The sequence below is a fragment of the Buceros rhinoceros genome, unplaced genomic scaffold (genome assembly GCF_000710305.1).
Source record: "Buceros rhinoceros silvestris isolate BGI_N320 unplaced genomic scaffold, ASM71030v1 scaffold3616, whole genome shotgun sequence".
Lineage (NCBI taxonomy): Eukaryota > Metazoa > Chordata > Aves > Bucerotiformes > Bucerotidae > Buceros > Buceros rhinoceros.
The window spans coordinates 43,160-62,771 of NW_010419161.1; the positions used below are offsets into that span (position 1 = coordinate 43,160).

Sequence of the window (19,612 nt, forward strand, 5' to 3'; positions counted from 1 at the left end):
TTAAATCCTCCTCAAATCAAAGCCCCACCAGGAATTTATGCGGCCTCTTAATTTTGCAGTGAAAAGAGTCCCCCTTTCATTAGTGGGCACGTGTTTTATTTGTGCCAAAGCTACTTTATGCCACTCTGTAAAAGAACCTCAAATGTAAATCATATCGTGCCCTTCATTACGGTTACAGGTCTGAAAAGGGAATTTGCATAAGTGAAAATCAGGCAGTTGTGTGTCTCTGCTCTGGTTAGGTCCCAGATCACAAATAATTTGCTGAAAATTCAAAACCACTTGGAATAAAATGAGTTTCCGGACTGATAAAAATACCAGAAAATTCACATAACTAGGACAAGTATAAATTATTATTAAATATCATTTACATGCCTCACTAGAAAACGTGGTTTGCTGCCCATTAATGCAAATATATCGCCAATTGATTTCTCATCTTCAAGCATCGCCGTGTTCGTTTTATTTAAAGTTCTCAGGTCCTGTGTTGCTTCAGAGTATTGGGCCGCTTTAACTCGTGGTTAACCACCACTTACACACTTGGCAGCAGCCAAATCTCTCCTTCCAGTCAGGGGCACATTGGCCTTGGGAGCAATCCTGGCAGTGCCCGGTCTCGGCTGGGGAAGATCGCTGCTCCGAGGGAGTGTGTCTCAACTCCTGCCAGTGCAATATGGATTTTCTCAGACTTCAGTGCAGGAGGGAGTAACTCTGAGTTTTGAATAATTGCTGCCTGAGGGAAGTCTCGCAGCCAGAAGATGCTTCTGCACAGAGAACAGGCGTGTTTCTCCGTTTTCCCTTTTCCAAGGGATTGCTGGAAACCTGCTTATAAAGAAATCAGGTTTTAGGAGATTCAGAGAAAGTGCTCAAATTATTATCATTTTGGCTCGGAAAAATAGTTCTCCAGCAGGAGAAGCAGAAATAGAAGTAGGTATGAGAAATGAAGTGTGAAGGCTACTCAGCACCCCACGCCTCCCTCACTCCCCTGGGTAGCTGCAGCCTGGAGCGTCTCAGGGATAAGAAAATAACTAAACCCCTGCGGGACTGGTCTTTATGACTGCGCCTGTAATACCGACAGTCCTCTGGTGCCTGGCGTAACTGGGGAGAAAATCACATAATGGTGCAGAATAGCTTATGGAACAGGAGGTAAATAAGAGGTAGGGACAGTTGCAGCAATTTGTATCAGCTAGGTTAACTCCTTCAGATTTTCCTCTGTTTCTCTTCCTTCAATATTTAGTATTTCGGAGCCAGGCACAGTTCTGAGCCTGGTCCGTTGTGGGCAGTCGTCTAGAGAGGCAGAAGAGAGACAGTGAACTTTCCAAAGATGTGGACAAGCCCAGATCATTTAGGTGCAACATTCAAGCAAATGACTTTGGAGGATTTGCACAGCGTTGGGAGTCGTATGGATTTCAGATAGTCCTCAATGGGCAGTAGAGATCAGGAGGGAGCACTAAGACGAGGCAAGGAAGAGAAGAGGAGAAGCACTAACAAGTCTGGTTTCAGGTTCCCGTGATCATTGGGAAATAGAAGAAATTAGGGATGTGTGCGTTTTGTTTACAGAAGTTGTATATCCCCATTTGGAGCAGGATGAGCCATGCACTTGTCTGCACAAACTTCATACACTGATGGCTACAGCCTTTATTATTAATTACTCGTGTATTTTTGCCATCTGCTTTTCTTACTTCTGCTTGGCTTTCTGGTCTTTAGACTTTTCTGATCCTGGGCTCAGTCTGAAGCTCCTTAGAACAGATAGAGTAACAGACAAGTCATTCAGCCTTTCATCTGCCATTAATGATGAATTACACCGCCTGCACTGGGTCATCAGCTGCTCTAAATTGGCTTAGGAACACTGAAATCAATATACACCGACCAGCATTGGATTCTCTATCTGTATTAGTAGCTCGTTTGCTTGAGTCTTTTTGCTTGTTTTGCACTGCCAGACGACAGCGAGGTCCTACAGACGTGTTCCTGGTTTATTTCTCACATTGCTCCCATCGTTCTTTGGGTTTGTTGCTCATTTCTGATGCGATGCTTTGTCACTGGCGGGGTCATCTGATTTTCAAATGCCTTTCAGGACATGATTTCTGGTCCAGCTTTCCAATGGCCACTTTTGCCTTTCAATTTATTACAGTGAAGGACAGACTCATTCCGGATGCTTTGGTCTTAGAGACGTAGTAGTTTATTTGGGCAAACTTTGCTAATCACCTGGTTTAAAATGCCCCACTTCGCACTGGTGAAGACTGGAGGGTGATCAAAGGTAGAAAGGTTTTCTTCTAAGAGCTGCTATCATTTTTCTTCCATCCCGCTGAGTACCAACTCCAGACAGCTCTCTTCAGCCAGGACGGGGATAGTTTTCGTTAAAGCTATCCTTATGTAAGAGTCATGCTTACACTTCTAAGCTTTTTCTTCCACTTTATAGATTTAGCATATGAATTTTTCTTGCAACTCAGATGAATTCTTAATCAGCTTCCATGTAATTTTTTTCTTTAGTACCAGATTTTTCCTCTGGGCTGTTTCTAAGGCCAGTAATATCTTAGTACTCTAAATAGGGCCAAAATATTTCCAGACTCATCACATGAAAGAATTTGTCTTTGGTCAATGCCACTGAAATGATCCGAAGGACTTTTTCTAGAACCCCACTAACAGTCACAGATTAAACCCTTGTCATTACCTCAAATAATGTCACTATACCAGAAAATATTGTAGCGTGGAGCTGGTTTCATACCCTTATTTGAATTATTTTAATTATCGTGCTTGAAATCTTGTGTCGCATTACCATGCCTTGGTCCGATCCCCAATGGGAGCCTGTCAAATTTCATTATATTATGGCGACTCTCATTTGGTGGCTCAAACATATTTGCTGCATGAACCAACCCTTGTGTATTACTCAAGATGAAGTCAAGAACGTGCCCGCTGTTCTCTGAAATGAACTGTTGAGAGGAGAGGTTGACCTAATTAGAAAAGCCTCCCAAAGAGCAGCAGAGAACGAAGCTCCTGTGAAACAAAGGACTCCACCGGCTTTCACTGAGATTTATTTTTTGACCTATTATGCTCATTCTGTAGTTGTCTGCATCATAAATGGCTTTAGGATAGAAAGCTGAACCAGTTGAAGTACGTGGAGGGGATGAGGAGCGGCACGCGCACCTTTCACGGGTTTTCTTCCTTTACAGGTTGCTTTCAGTCGTCTTGTCTGAAATTCTTTGTTTTCATGTGGGAAATCAGTAAAACTCCCCGTTCTGCAAGAAAGGCAAACGGATCTGCATGGTTTTATAGAGGTCCTTTTACGGTATCATAAGACTCCCTTTAAAATTATGAGTTGGATGCTGTTAGAATAGTAAATATGTAAATTCATGAGTAATTTGCAAATGTCCTTGAGCCACTGAACCCGCTGCGGTGGCTCAGTGTGTCTCAGTTCAATGGAATTGTTCAAGTTCTTGCTCCAGATGAGAGAATTGACTTTCATCTTCCTACATTTGAAAGCTTCCCTTTTCGTATCTCTTTAGATACAGATAATAAACAAGCTTAAAATATTACAGGGGCAGTCAGAGAAGTAAACACCGCCTGCCTCTCCCTTCCAGCTACTTCTTTTCTTCTATGTTGGCGTTACATTCAGTTCACCTTTCTGCTCCAAGTCCCTCAGAGTTAAGCTGCTGTGCCAAATTCTTCAGCTTTCTGCTGTGCTTTGTGGGCTCCGCGAGAAGCAGAGGGCGCAGTGTGGTGGGGGTGGGATTCAGCTCACATCTGCCACAGCCCGAGCATGGCTTCGATAGGCACCCAGCTCTCTGAGCGGGTACATCCAGCATCACGTCACGGTAGACACACCAATATTTTAGGTGTGATCGTACCAACTGTATGTTGAACTTATCATTTTGATACAATATTTTTAAACTGATCCTTTTCAGACCCTTCTCTGGCTCCATCCCTAGCCCAAGGAGATACAGAAAGTTGTTACCTGTCTTTGAGTAACCTTAATTTTTTGTTTATCTGATAATACAGGGAATAGTATTAACCAGGTTCTTGGAGACCTCTGCTGGTAATATTTGCCTGCTAAGTCTCAGATTTTCTTATGTCAAAATGAGCAAATGACCGTTAAAAAATATGAACTTATTCTCTTTTTTAAGAGCCTTTCTGGAAAGTATTTGCAGATGTACGTAGACAGATGGGGTTGATGAGGAAGTCAGAAGGTTTGTATGGTCTCCAAGAAACGTGGCAATTCTAGTGGAATTTGATTTGCATGCAGAGTCTGGCTAAACTTAAGCTGTATTTTTTAAAAAGACAACAAACTGTGATAAAAATATGTGAAACACAACTCAAAATATAGTCTCACAAGTGTCTTAAAATGCCAGTGCCATTTTTCACCAAATTTGACCTATGTGTATCTCTATCTTGGGGACTTTCTAGGTTCGTTCAATGTCATTCCTACAGTTACTGAGTCCGAAGATTTTTCATACACGTGGAAGATCCTCGTGGGGTAGCACTTGTAGGTGTGGCCCTAATCCAAGAAAAGACTGAGAATTTGGGCCTGAAGTTCCAAATTAAGCTACTGGGATGACCTTAATTTCAGTGCAGAGGTAGTTCTAAATTACAGCTTTTACAGCTAAATTTTAGAGCTCTGAGGCCTAAGTCGTCCAGATCCTGAAGAAGAAAATGTCTTTATATGAAGGACCAGGGGTCTAACAGTGCTGGTTATTCCGCTGGGGCAGCACGTGAACTGTTGCTTTGGTTTTGTACGATGATCAGGATTTCTGAAGTCACTCTTTTTCATGAAGTGTTTTTATTAAAAAGAAAATAAAACCAGGTTCTGATCTTGCATGTACCACTCTCGGAAAGCAGAACTGGATTTGGGGGGAAAAAAATTAATCTTGAGCAATTAAGATGTTATTGAATCCAACTCTTCAGTGTGCTCATAAAGAAAGAGAAAGGAACGGCCGTTGCTTGCACCTAGAGCGCACGCTGTTGTCTACAGACACAAGGCTTCATTCATTAACTTCTGCATTGCAGCTCAGCCCAACTGGGTTCAGAAAATCAGCGATGTACACGCGGCCATAGAGGAAAGCGTCTTCTGGGAATGCCGGGCGAGCGGGAGACCAAAGCCTTCGTACCGCTGGCTGAAGGACGGGGAGCCGCTGCTGCCCCAGGTAGGCACTGCTGGAATCCTTCAGCAGGGAGGAGGGCACGGGGCTCTGCAAGGGCTTTAGTGCTCCACCAGCTTTCTCATCTCTGCATGTTTTGTTACTTTTGGGATGGAACTAGCAGGAACGGCAGTGCTCTGAAATGCCCCCGCTGTGTAGGCAATTCCTTGCCATGCCCAGTGGGCATCTCTGTACGGCTTCAGGAGAGCTGTTAGTGACAAGCAGGACACAGGACAGCTCTGCGTTCAGAGGTCCTTCCTGAAATGAAGGATCCGTGATACAAACCCAAGGGTGGAAAGACCCTTGTGAAGAAGAGGGAATGGCCGGATGAGGCTATGGAGCCTGCAGCCGGAAAATGATCTCCCTCTACTAATTTTAGTTTAGTTTATGATGTTCAGGCTGGGTCAGGTTATGATGAGCAGCTACTGAAACCTTAGTGTTTCTGCTGGTCTTTAAGTGTTCCCACTCCCCGCACTGAGCTGTGTCCCTGTGCAGGTGAGCAGGAGCGTGGCCTGCCGTTGCCAGGGGCACAAAGAGCTGCCTAAAGAAGGGTGATGGCTCAGGAGCTGGGGGAACGCCCTGTTCCGTCTGCCCAGCCTCACTGGAGGGTCATCGCTCAGTCCCACGACCCTCCGCGTCACAACCACAGACTGAAACAAGTCTCCAAAGCATTGGTCTCACTTTTTTCCCTTCGCTCATTGTTCAAGAACATGGCAGCCCAGATCTGATCCAACCCTGATAAAGATTGCACAAACATTAAATATCTGCCCTACGGCCCAGTGGGAAGCCAGTAGCTCTTTAGGGTACTATTTTTTTTAATGGTGAAACTCCTGGGGAGGGAGGGAACACTTTGCTGTGCTTGTTAAAATTGATAACGCGAGCTCTGTATCCTTAGGCTGACAAATGATATGCTGGTCTTTTGTTCCACACACTAATTGTGCTTGTCTCACGCTGGTCACTAGCAGATGGTCGTGTACTTAAATCACATTAGTGGCTGATATGAAACGAAGGATCATTAAATTATTAAGATCTATATTGTTTTCAGTAAACTGCTGAGGATTTTAAGTGTTTCTCTCTGTGCTAGCTAAGATGGCAACCAGTCTCACCAGCCTTTATTGCCCTAAATGCTCATAATTCCATTGTTTAAAATGTTTTTAAAAATACAGTTGTCTGCGATACAACACTATGGAACAAAAGTGCATTCTTTGATTCAAGTTTATCTGCTTGAAAGGGACATTAATCTAAATGGCTTGGGTATTAAATCAATGAGAAGTCAAGGGAAAGTCCTCCACTTTAAATTGCATTTACCAACTCCTGTATTGGTTTTACCATATTGTCTCTAACCTGACATAAATTTCGCTGGCAGACAAATAGATTGGAGCATGCAAATTCTTCCCATTAGTGAGACTTTTTTTTGTGTCCACCTTGGTATAAAATATAGCACAGCCGCTGGGTTCTGTTCCAAGGAGGCATCTCCTTATTTACTTATTTCTTATTTATCTCGCCGTGTCCTACAGGGCAGAGTCCAGCTAGAGCAGGGCTCGCTCACCATAACGAACGTCAGCCTGTCCGACGCCGGCATGTACCAGTGTGTAGCAGAAAACAGATACGGCATCATTTTTGCCAGCGCCGAACTGAGTGTCATAGGTAAGTTGACTTTCCTGAATGCTGCAAACCTTCCAAACCAGCAAACCCTTCACCCAAGCTGGGTTTGCCAAGTGTCAGCATCTGCTGAGGATCTTTGATGAGTTGTTGTCTTTAAGTAAGGCAGGAAACGAAAACTTGAGAAGACGAATAGATGGGGAACAGGTTGTTTTGTGCATCCATCCCATCTTCCCGTATTCATCCAGGTGACTGAGCACAGGGATCTGGCAAAGTCATTCCACCTGTTGCTGGTTAGAAACGTTTATGGAGAAACCCAAGTATTGCAGTTCAGAGCATGCTGGACAGTAACTGCCTGCTCGTGGGTGCAGGGACCGAGTCTCCTGAGGAAGCTGAAAAACCACCTGCCTGAATAAACCCTTCACTATTCTAATGCCAGTCATAACACTCCCATCCCAAACCCTCACCAGGAAAAATGACTCCTGCCTGCCTGCTTTGTGACTCTGCTTGTCCCAGGTAGTATGAGGAGGAGCTCCTCTGAATCCAGAGGCTAAATACCCAATGGGAGGGAGTAGAGATTGCAGAGCCAGGCTCTTCTCAGTGGTGCCTAGTGCCAGGACAAGAGGCAATGGGCACAAACTGAAACACGGGAAATGCCACTTGAACATAAGGCCGTCTTTACTGAGAGGTTGTTTGAATGCTAGAAGAGGTTGTCCAGAGAGATTGTAGCATCTCCATCCTTGGAGATACCCAACGTCCAACTGGACGTGGCCCCAGGCAGCCTGCGGGAGCTGCCCCTGCTTGAGCAGAGGTGGAATGGGACCATCTCCAGAGGTTCCTGCCAGCCTCGGCTGTCCTGAAGTCTGTACCTCATTCACGAACATTGCTCTTGTACAAGTGGCAGGCCTGGTAACCAATGTGTCAGCAGAGAGATGTAGTTTCAAAGGGTTAAGTAGAATTCACGATTACAAAATAGTCGTTTAGCTGTCTTCAAAGAGAACGTTCAATAGTATCATTCCCCGCTTCATCCTGAAGAACAAAGCGTGAGGTCTTTTCCGATTTTGGCATTTTCAATTATCGGTCATTTTTATCAGCAGCGATAGATGTCTGCATAGAAGAAAAATTCATCTGAGAGATTGTCAGTGTCGCTGTTCAGGAAAAGTACAATAATACTCAATAAATTAGACTTCAGAGTGCCGAGATTTATTGGATGTGTTACTGTGTGAAAGAAATCGAAATAAACCACCAGTGCTTTTCCTGTCTATTCAAAACCCTGGAAAAAATGAGCCTTGGGGAGGAGGGCAGATCCCCTCAGAAGACAGAGGCTTGTTGGTGGGTCCCTCTGGTGCCTCCCTGTGCCTGGCAGGACCCAGGGGCTGACCTCGTGTCTGCACAAAAGGGAGAGACCTCGGAGAGCCCGGTCGTAAAAACCTGCCAGACACCTTGTGTCTGGCTGGCTTCTCATTTGGGTTATGCAGTCTGGCTTCCGTGTGTCCCGGGGAAAGCGCCAGGTTGGTGCGCTGCGAACTAAGTTCTATGGACCTCTTTAATTTGGGTTTGTTGTTTTTTACAGAAAACCAGCATGTTTTCCTTTTTTGCTAGTTTTCAAAGGAGGTCAATATTGTGAGCTCTCACTGAGAAATGTTAGCTTTTAAACGGATCTTTCTGATATAAAAATGGTTATTTTAAAAGGTCCTGAAGCTGAGCACTCGGAGTGATTAACCACAGAGCAAGTGAGACTTAGAGCGAAGTGAAAAAGAGAAATGGAAAATTACAGACAGAGCTTTGCTCAGAGTGACTCCTCCCTGTTATTGTTGCCACTTGCGTTGCCTGGAGTCACCAGCTAAAACCAGGAGGCTGTTGTGCAGACAGTGTAAAAACCTAAAGTAAAGTGCAGTAATTTTCTTTAATGAACTTACAAGCTGAATGTTTAAAGGAAAAAAAAAAGAGTGGAGAAAAAAGTCATTAAAATGCTCAATTTACACAGCAGGTGTGAAGACATTAAACGTGTTACCCCTGCAGTGGCCCAGGGAGGCTGTGGGAGTGCTGAGAACTGAGCCCAGACTTTCTAAACGTGAGGTGCCAGAACAGAACCAGCACGTGCAGCTCGTCTGCATCACACAGAACCAAGAAGGAAATAACAAATAACTAGTAAAAAAACCCATCTAAACTGTTCGTTACAGAGGTGGCAACAACTGGATTATTCAAAAATCTGTTTTGCACGTCATTTTTGGACGATCATCTGAGAAATGATCTCCAGAGGTGATAATGTATTAATTACGGTAATGCGGGGAGTTCTCCTCGGGATGCCTCCTTTTATTTTGATTTGTTTGATACAGCTGTGTTGGTTTTCCGTGGCTCTTTCCCAGTCTTTACTAACACACGTGTCTTCCTCCTGGCTGAAATGAGGTCAGCCGTCTGGGATTAGACACAGAAGACAAGACATTAGCGAACTCTGATTCATGAAGACGAGAGCTGTGTGATCATCAAGCCCATCCCGTTATCAGCGTAGCGTTACGTTTTATTCAACTTTTTTGTGGCAGGAATGATATCCAGAGGAATTGAGGCAGACGAGATGCCCTAGGACAAATGAATTTGCTTTCTGTGTCACACAGCAGGTTTTTGTCTGCCAGCTGCTTTGTGTGAGCTTTAGCTCATTTTCTGGAGCATCAAGCAGATGCAATGCACAGTGATCTAAACTCTCATCTCCCAGGGTGCAGCCAGAAAGTAAGTCCAGGAAAACGCAGCAAGGTCCAAGAAGGTGGGGGTGATGCAGGGTGCTCCAGGTGCTGGCACACAGCTGGCAAAGAGGATGGAGAGAGGTAGAGGGGACTGGGAAGAGCTTGCTGCCACTGATCTGTCAGAAAGCGAGTTCCTGTCAGCAGAGACGTAGTGAGCAGGGCAGGAGTTGTTCATAACGCAATCCTCCCTCCCCGACCTGGCTGCCGACTGTCTGCAGGGCTTTGGTGGTTGCTCCAGTGGGGATCTCACTGTTTTTCACAGAACAGAAGAGTGTGCTTTGGAGGGACTAAAATAGGTGATTCGAGATTACCTCGTACCCTTAAGTCTTGCCCCGTTTTGCTTGGTTCAGGACCTGGCCGTGTCGCGGTCTCCCATCTTTATAGCCATTAAATAGAAGACCCAGCTTATGCAACAATTATGCATATAAAGCAGTAAAATGTCAACTTTTCAGGAAATATTAACATTTCTGATGTGGGTTCTGTGTTTGTGAGAATTTTCCGGTGTGCTGTTGCTCTGCACATAGCAATGTTCAACAGAACGGTGATGATGGTATGACACACACAAGGACACACGTTACCCAGTTCATGCTTACGCTGTTCTTAGGGGTGCTGCCCCGAGTAAGACGTGTGTGACACGGGGTTTCTGCTGCCTGCTGAGCTTACTGATGTCCGAGGTTTGTAGCTGAATGTGCATTTCTGAACAAGAGCTGAACCATTGAGGTGTCTGTTTGCCCCATCCTAAAGTCAGATCATTCAGGGACTGGGGGCGAGGAACAGCCCTGGACTACTGTAATGTGCAAAAGAGCCTGGCTTTGGTTACTCCAGAGGGAATTCTGATGTGTTCTGGTTTTTTTTTCTTCCAGCCATTGGTCCAGACTTTTCCAAAACACTCTTGAAAAAGTTAACTCTCGTTAAAGTGGGCGGCGAAGTAATCATTGAGTGTAAGCCAAAAGCTTCCCCCAGACCTACTTACTCTTGGAAGAAAGGAAAAGACATCCTGAGAGAAAATGAGAGGTAATGTCTTAAAGTAACCGTTTCTTTCATTAGCTCGCTCCAACCCAGGGGCTTTCAGCAGAGAAAGCTGAATGTGTCATTAATAGCTTCCCAAAATTGACTTGCAAATAAATGTGGAAACAGCCAGTGTTCAGGCTCAAGGAGCTGGGGGTGAGATTTCTATTCCCATTGTGCTCATCCCAGCCGCTGTATACTGTCAAAGCACCCCTGCCAAGAAGCTGATAAAGACGCATTCTAAAAAGCAAATATTTTGCCTCCGCATTGCTCCAAGTAGCCATTGTTTTCTCCAAAAGAAATTTCCCAGGAGACAAACCCTCCACTGCAAATTAGGCTGCTCTGGTACATTACTCAGTGTCCCGCAAACAGGAATTCTTGGGGGTCAGGAATTAATTTGGCAGTCCTAACGCCTGCCTCGGAGACAGCTTTTTCAGACCGGCCAAGTAATTTTTTTTTCTTTTTTGTTTTTAATTCAAAAGCAGAGCATTAGGAGGAAGCAGGAGCCTCACCTGCCTGGTTTTGCAGTGGTTTGTTGTGGGCTGTGTATGAGTGTGGCTGTGTTACCTGCCCCGCGCACGCAGCGCACCCAGAAACCTGCCTTTGACAGTCCCCCAAAACACAACGTGCCACTGGGATTGATGGGGAAAATCCTGTCCTATTAGCAAAGGTCAAGAAGCTGAAAATTACAGGAAATAGTTATTTTTAAAGACTTAAAGTTGTTAGAGCTGTTTTCTTATCTTGGTAGATCTAGTCTGGTTCCATTCAACCTGCCTGTGATGTTCGTTGAAATAAATACCGTGGTGATGTATACGATAAGTGCAAAGCTACAGTTCATTTAGATGTGTAAAACAACGAACAACCGATTTCTGCCTTATTTAGCTGCTGTTACCTGGTCTTCACAGAGCTATTGTTTGTGGTGCGCTCACTTCAGGTCTTGGGATAAAAAGAGTTGGGTGATCGGTGACACCCACCTTCCTCTAGCAGCCAGGGTACCAAACTGCATGAGGTCAGTGTTACAATAGATCGAGGTTTATTGCTTTTTAAAATAGAAATAACTTGCTCTTCAGATGAAGACTGTGCAAAGGATGGAAGGAATTAAATACTGGAAGTTTTGGGGTGTCAACCCCATGGGGTCCCATCCATCTCCTTGTCCTCACTGGCCCAGTCCATAGCAATTTTCTCAGATGCTGCCCGAGGTGTAGCACAGTTCTTTCTCCTCGTTTTAGCTGAGGAGCGAAGGAAGCATTAGTTTGTTTGAGCAGGGGCAAGGAAGGTGAGCACTGCTTGGTCGCTGCTGTGCAATGCTGACAACAAAGGGGGTTTTTTTAACGCTACTCTCTCATCTGCAAACATCCCTAAAAGCTGGATGCTGCGATACAGCAGAAAACCCTGGGCCCTGATTTCCTAAGGAAACGTGGCTCGCGCGCTGGTAGCATAAGCCTAGATGGTAGCTCGGGTTGCCTTTGTGTTTGCTTCCAAATAACTTTTGAACTGGCTGCAGATGTTTCAGCTGGTTTCCACCCGGGTTGGGAGAGAAAGAGATACCTCTCAAAACCAGCAGGTTTCTTCTAGGCTTTCTGAAAATAGGCAGCTGGGAAAAGGAGACACCATTATTTCCCCTCAGTGAAACGCCGTTGCCTAAAGTCACACCACGGTAGGCATGAGGGAGTCCGCACCAGGGCACCCCTGAAGGGTGCAGACGTCTGTGTAAGCAGCCTAAGGCTGTACCTACAGCGTTTTCCTGACCAACCTTCTCTGGAAGCGTACAGGCAAGAGGAGCTACAGTCATAGCCACTTGCTATGTGGTGCCCACCTTGCTGTCTGCTGGGCACAGCCCCGTGCCGAGGCAGGCTTTCGGCAGTGGGCAACAGGGCGAGTTGTCTCAGGCCTCTGAGCAGCTCAGTGCTGAGCTCAAATGCAAACCACAGCCAGGCTGAGGTGCTGGTGCTCGCTGCCGCACTCCTCCTGCTCTTGTCAAGCACGCCATGCCAGAGCTGGGAGCCTCCCACCCGGGCACCAAGCCCTGGATGGGAAACCAGACGTGAAATGTGCCCAAGCAGGTGTGAAATCTGCTGCTGCTTCAGCCCAAGGGTTTTTTCGCCAGCCAGATCCTCCGGTGGGGCCTATCTGGCCGAATGTCTTAATGAGCACCGCTCCGTTGGCTTGGCAGTTGGACCTACTGAGTTTTTACACGCAGTTGGTTGTGTCTCCCATGTGGATGAGGGCGTTGAATCCTCACTGTTGCCTTTATTAACCACACCATCATTGCAATCTCTACCTGGAGACTGTGTGAAATGCGCAATTAAGAAATTGTATTGTCTCGTAAGATCATGGCATTGTTCATCAGCAGTGTCTGACTTCACGGGCACAAGAGACCAAGTGCCTGGTCCTCTGCTTCATGAGGCTGTAGTTCTGGTTTCTTCAGCTGCTGAAATGTTGCCTCCTTCCTGACGTCCTGGGGACAACAGCTATGTCTGGAGTCCAGTCCTAGTACCTCCTTACGCCCACATTTCCGTGTGGGCTTCAAACAAGAGCTGTCTTGGCTGTTGAAAAATCTGTTGAAATATAGGGAGAAAGATGCCAAGAAAAGCTGTTGTTGAAATCTCTTCATCTAGGGCAGAAAACTGAACTTTTAGACAGGCGTGGGAGAAGAAAGAAAGTCTGGCTAAACTGACATTAGAGTGCTTCAGGTTTCAGAGAGGCACCTGAACATCTGGATGCTTCTCCAAACTGCACTTGATCATGTGAGGGTTAATCAATATAGATGGTCATTCCGATTCCAGGTAATGTTAAAAGAAACAATGATGTGTCAGTCCTTGCTTTGAATTCCGATGTACAGCCTGGTGGCCACCGTGGCAACCACCGGAGCATTCCTCCTGGGGCTCGCGTGACTCTTCAGGTGGGCTGTGGTGTTAGGGTCCCTTTGCAGGAGACACAAACAGCCCAGCAGATTTGGCTGCCAGGCCTCTTGCTCTGGAGCCTGTTGCTGTCCAGGAGGCAAAGCTAAGTGTGGTGTTCAGTGTTTGCCCAGAGAGCAGAGACTACCGTGGAAAAAAAAAGAGCTTTGCTGGCTTAGTTTCATGTTTTCCTCTGGAGGCTGAGGTGGCATGTGCTGCACCCCTAATGAGTGCCATGCCCTGAAGGTGTCTCTTACTGGTGGTTGAGAACTGCGCAATTGTGTTATTAGACATTCTGCCCTGGGGTACAATTATATTATTGCAGTCATTAAAGGCTGTTCATCTCTGTAATAATGGAAATCCTGCCTTGGAGGCCTAACGGAGTCAGAATAATGTTAGTAGCCTGACTCCAGAAGGTAAATTTTATATAGGAACAGCTATAGCACAGATATAGCTAGACTGCCAACGCTGCTTGGAAACAAAGACTATTCCTCTTTGGGTAAAGATACAGAGATCATTTTCTACCATGATTGGGGTTGGAAGGGACCTTAAAGATCATCTGTTTCCACCCCCCCCGCCATGGGAGGGACACCTGATATGTTTTAGGTAGGAATGGTCACCATAAAGCTGTGCAGGCTGTGTCATCAGAGCGGCAGTAGTGTAGAGGTGGCGTTTGGGAGCCCCTGCCCAGCGCACTCCTCAGGCAGCAGGCGTTTTACCCTTTCAGGGTACGCTCCTCCGCGTATAACCTGGGAGGTGGAGCCAGTTGTCAAGTTGTTGAGCAGCTGCTAGTAGAACATCACTCCAGGAGCCCACAAGCACTGGAAGCTCAAAGTGGAAGTGGTGTCTTCTGGGCATTGCAAAACTGCAATGTTTCTTTGGGACCCATCAGGTCATTCTTCAGAAGGAAAGATTTGAGTTGAGTTCGGAATGTTTTTCACTTACCATTTGATTCTCCTATATTCATATTTCCAGATATAATTAACCTCTGATGTCTTTATTCTGACTTAACAGTAGGAGAAGAGATTTTGGAGAGCTGGGATCCCCTTACATAGGTTCTCTTTTCTCATGTCACAGCTGGGTCGGTGTGACTCAGAAGTGATGCTGGACTGAAGCCTGGGAGATGGCGATGCCCAGCTACCCGAGGAGGGCTGGCATTCAAACTCAGCCAAAAACTCTTCGAGTGAGGAGTGCGCAGACTGGAGAGCCAGGACTTTGGGGTTTTATTTAATCTCAGTGGCACTTTGGTCTTAAAATCTTAACAATTTCATCTCCCTGATTTTATGAAATAATATAGTCAGTCTCAAAGGAGTCTGGGGATGTAGAATGTGTGACATCTCTGGCATCATACAGGCATTATATACAGAGACCTCTGCGATTATTACACCATGGAAAGACAGATGATCCAAACTGAGCCTATACTGCGCTCCAAAGCTGCCTCAGAAACCAAGTGAGTCATTCCTGGATAGCAGTGAGAGTCACAGGGGCAGAGGGTCATTTGCTAATATGAAACAGGAATCCAGAGCTACCCGCACGTTTGGAAAAAACTTCCATTAATTGATGGCCCCTGTATCCCACTGAATGAAGCAGGTCCTTGGTGGAGGACTTGCCTTTGATCTCCCGCGAAGTGCTGCGCTCCGTCGCAAGTGCAATCCGTTCATCCTCGGGTGATGGAAGTCAGGAATTCCCGTAGGCGCCAGCTTGTCCATTCAGCTTTCCTGGGTGCAGGGGTTGAATCAGGCTGTGCATGATCAGAGACAGATCCTGGAGCTATGCAGAGCGCTGCCGGCTGAAATCAGGATAAGCCTCTGTCACAGCTCCGCCCACGCTCCAAACGGTTGGGGGAACATCCTGCAGTGAAGCTGTAGTTCTCTTTGAACTGTAGATCAGGAAGCAATTTTAAAATAATTTAAACCAGTTAATTTATAACAGCTCATTTTCAAGCAATTAAATCCCCTTTAATTTTCATACGGTTTTCTGAAGCCCATAAAAAACCACGGCGGCAGCCCAGTGAACGGCAGGTCCCGCCACGTAGGCGCGCAGCGTCCGAGGGCTGGCCATGGGAGTGCTGGGGTTCGGTGTTAGAGCTGAGACTGATCCTGTCATCTGCACCACAAACGGGGCGTCTCGTCACTTGGCTGCACAGATTGAACTGTCTTTTAATAACTTGCCATTTTGTTAGAGCGTCTCAAGGAAATTTCTCACAGAATTGGTCAATATTTTGCTGTTGGTGTGGAATAATTTTGCTGGGTAGTGCTGGAAGGGGTTGTGAGGTGCTGGTTTGTACCGCAAGTTTTGCATCACTTTCCTTGCAAGTTTTTCCTCTTTTCTCAGGTGCTGGGTTTTGACTTACAGAAATGACTTTAATTTGCATGCAATAATGGTAATAATTGCAGTTATTTCTGGTGGTTTGTTTCATTTTAGATCTCAGTCTGTCAGAGAGACATACTGTCATTTCCCAGAACTGTTTGTGTGGCTCAAGAGCAGATGAGGGAGATGTCCTGTTCTGCCCTTGACGTCCTGCTGTGCTCATTCTCTCTTGCTGCCCACGTGTGCAGGAAGTCCCAGAGAGTGTTTATTTAGGGAAATACTGAATTTCTGCCGGTGTTGGGGTTTGTTAGCAGCCACCCAGCCATGTGGTCATTAGCCAGCCTTGAGGTGAAGCATTTAGGTCTGGGCCAGTGCTGGGACTGGTGTTGGAGAGCCCTGCCGTGCCCTGCCCTGCCCTGGGCTGCTTCAGGGCATCGCTGCGAGGACAGGAGGGGGGCTGGCAGTGTTGTCGGCTATCTAAGGCACTTGGTACGAGCTTGCAGGTGTTGAAATCTAATGGGTACTCCCTTGAAATAGTGAATGTTTGAAATACATACCCAACGGTCTTCATTCCTGATGTTCTCCTACAGCAGCTGGAAGTCCCGTTTACCTGCTACCGGATGTGTACTCAGTCCAGGGCAGACAAATGCTTGTACTTTTAAGCCCCCAAACAAATTGCTCTTCTCCCTTTCTGGTTCATGTAAAGCCCTTCCGTCATTCGCGCTGTCTCTTCTCTCTGAACACACAGTGCATGCACTGTTTATGCAGTTTAATTGTAAGGACGGAAATTCATAAAAAACAAATGATGTTCTGTGCTGGTGGCAAAGAATATGGAAGTGTCCAATTAAACTACCACTCACTAGGACTGGGTAATAGCACCATCTGTTATCTTAATTAAACAAGTTTCTGTATGAATGGACCCTCATAGTGCACTTTGTTAGAGCAGGATCTGACCTAGATACTCCAGGCACACTCACTATCTTCATGGAAATTTTCCCAGTTGGTCCCATTATCTTGCAGTCTTGACAAGCTTCGTGATGTATGAGCACACTCTTGCGCGCACAAAGCCATACTGCTTCAAGCAGGACGATTTTTTCATTTTTTTGTAGCTGAAAACCAGTAAGAGCACAGAAATGCAGCGTACAGTGGCATGTACCCGTGAGTTCAGTCACAGCAACGTTTAGAAGTGTAGAGAGTGCCTGGCAAACTTAGACTTGTCAAATTGCCTTCAGGAGAGAGAACCACACTTCAGAAAGTGCTCGTGATTTGTTTTTGAAAATGGTTTATGTCCTTCAGGGTTTCAGTAATTTAGGACCAGATTTTTGCCAGTATTTTGTTACCGCTCTCCGCTGTAGCTTACAGTCAGAGCTGATCTGGAGGGCTGAGCTCAGGCTGAGAAGCCCTGGTGCCCTGGTAACTTCTGAAAAGACAGCGGGGATTTGGAGGACCGGGAAGGAGCAGTGAGAGTCTGATGAGGACTCGGGGCTTTGTGCCCATCCACAAACAAAACCGCAGACAGAGCTGCCCCGAAATCCCAGCCTCGTCAGAAGAAGATGTGACCCGCCGGGGAGATCAGGAGCCCCGTGCTGGGGGCTGTAGGACACCAGGGAGCTGAGGCTGACGAGCCTCTCGGATGTGTTAATGCCCAGCTGTGCTGGGGGCCAAGACCAGCAGCGTCAGACGCAGGCGCTGCCAGCTGCTGAAGGCTGGCCCCGGGGAAGCGGAGCCTCTCCGTCCTGTCCTCAGTGCCCAGAGCAGCATGAAGACAGCACCGGCCGTGGGGTAGAGCCCAAACTCTCTCCCCCCAGGAGCTGGAGTGATTGTGGCCGTGGAGAAGCAGAGCTCCCACCGGATTGATTTTTTTGTCTTCTGCACTTCAGAACTGCTCAGAAAGTCTTTTCTCTCTGGAAGAGCTTAGCGGTGGTTTTCTCAAGAGCTCACACCCTCAGGACCTCCTCACCAGGATTTACAGACCCCTCAGTTAGGTTTTTATTTTTGTACCAGGAGTCTTAACACATGCACTTCAACGCTGTGTCATTTCAGGAAGGAAAAATTCTGAAATCAGACAAGAAAATAAAAGGCTTTTCTCTCCTTCTTTCAGCGCGCCTCGAGTTGAAAAAGTTGTACAAATTCCAATTTTTTATTTGTTGCCTTAAACTTCCTAATTAGTGGTTAATTACTTTAAACAGCCAGAAAGAAAATGGCAGTAGGACAGACAGCACATCTTTCCCAGCCTGGTGCCAGGGTACAAACCGTGGTAATATTTTTATACTGATTACTCAAGAGATGAATTGCCAGCAGTAGCTTTTGGACACGCAGTCTAGTGACACTTTAGCTGAAAATAAAACCTCGGGGGATGCTTCCTATCATTGTTTTGCATTAATTCTGTTGACTGACTTTTTTTTTAAATAAAGCACCTGTGCAATTTCTTTAAGGCCGACAGGTAACCAAACCATCAATAACTTGCCGGGTTTTCATTACGTCCTGCCTAGGCAAAATGAAAAATGACACCCTGCAAATAGCTTTTTGAAGTTTGAATCGACAGTGCAGCATTCATCTCGGTTCTCAAAGACAGTGGCAGAAGATGGCTCTACTTCATCGCAACATGGGAGATAACTGGCGTGTCAGCTTGGACCAATTTTCTGCAAAAAGAGAACTAAAATGATCAGGAAACCACTTGATGCAGAGGTCTTGGAAAGCAGCCGTCCTAGGCTTGCTGGCCTCGTGTTCATGGACTGTTTGTTTCCCAGCAGAAGCTGGCTTCAGCTCTAGGTTGTTCTGGAAGATCACAGTATGTTTTCACATCAGCTCGTTGTGGTTGTGGGTCTGTGAACTCTATAAACGTTTGTAGGTTAGTGTGCGCTCACCCTGAAACCCCCGACTGTGTGCTCTGAAATCTGTTGCTGGAAACCAGTAGTAGGTCACTACCTTCTTCCTTCTGGAGGGTAGTTACACGGACCCGTTTTCTTTGTGTGTATCTGGCAAAGATATAAATCCTGTTGCTTTTGTGGTTTGAGATACCTGTCGTTCGCTTGTCACTGGTCTCTCCACAAACCTTAGCTGTGCATCTGTTTCACTTCAGCAGCTTGCCGATGGAGGAACCTTTCTTCGGCGTCGATAGTCAGTCAGAGCCCCCACTTCATTCTTGCTTTGTCTTTTCCCTCTGATCTGGAGCAAACGTTTCTAGCAAATGGTTTTCTCAGAAGGGTTAGAGTTACCCAGAATCCAGATTCAGTGCCGGTTTATTTTGTATGTGTAAAGTAGTTATCCTGATTCCCTAAAATTTGTAGTTTGTTTGTCTGCTCCTGCAGAGCTAGGAAGTTATTCCTATAACCAGCCCCAAACAGAGGTTGTCGAGCGTCCCTGAGACGCCGCTGAATGTAATCCCAACCCACGCCAAGTTCAGCTGGTGTTCCAGCAGTGAGACTCTCTCTTGCACCTCGACACAGTCTCCTGTAGCATCAGCAATCTGTTCCTGTTTTCCCAGCAGATTATTTTCAGCGTGGTGTCATTGTAGTGTTCGGTGATACACGTGTAGGACATCATTGCTGCTGCTGCTGGAACAAGCTCGTGACCGCAGCTCAGCCATGGTTTCATTAAACTCACGGTGCTGCTGTGACCCATCCTATCTACAGAAGTCAATGGGCTTTCACCCCGGAGCTTGTATATTAATTTTGAAAGTAGTGGCGGGCAAAAGGAGACGATGAGGCATCCAGAGAGCCCCATCTCAGAGGCATCAGCGCACAGTAAGACATGTCCCATGTTTACACACCCTGAACAGAAACAGTCACTCACTGCGTGCTGCTAAACAGCTGCTGCTTTTCCTGCGTGAGGTGTCTCAGCTCCACGATTATTAAATTCATTTCTGGGTTCTGTGCATACACCCACAGATTATTTCTCCCTCTCTGCCAAGATGCTCCAGGAAAGA

At 46.2% G+C, this 19,612-nt stretch overlaps 1 protein-coding gene across 1 annotated transcript in view; it reads left to right on the forward strand.

Moving 5' to 3' along the window:
• LOC104495774 (contactin-4-like) overlaps positions 1-19,612 on the forward strand; it is a gene marked incomplete at its 3' end in the record, with an annotated part of 97,177 nt that overhangs the window by 42,837 nt on the left and 34,728 nt on the right. The window contains exons 7-9 of the mRNA XM_010138789.1: positions 4,993-5,129; positions 6,641-6,770; positions 10,330-10,480. Of these exons, the coding sequence (XP_010137091.1) occupies positions 4,993-5,129; positions 6,641-6,770; positions 10,330-10,480 (418 nt within the window). The remainder of the gene's footprint in view (positions 1-4,992; positions 5,130-6,640; positions 6,771-10,329; positions 10,481-19,612) is intronic.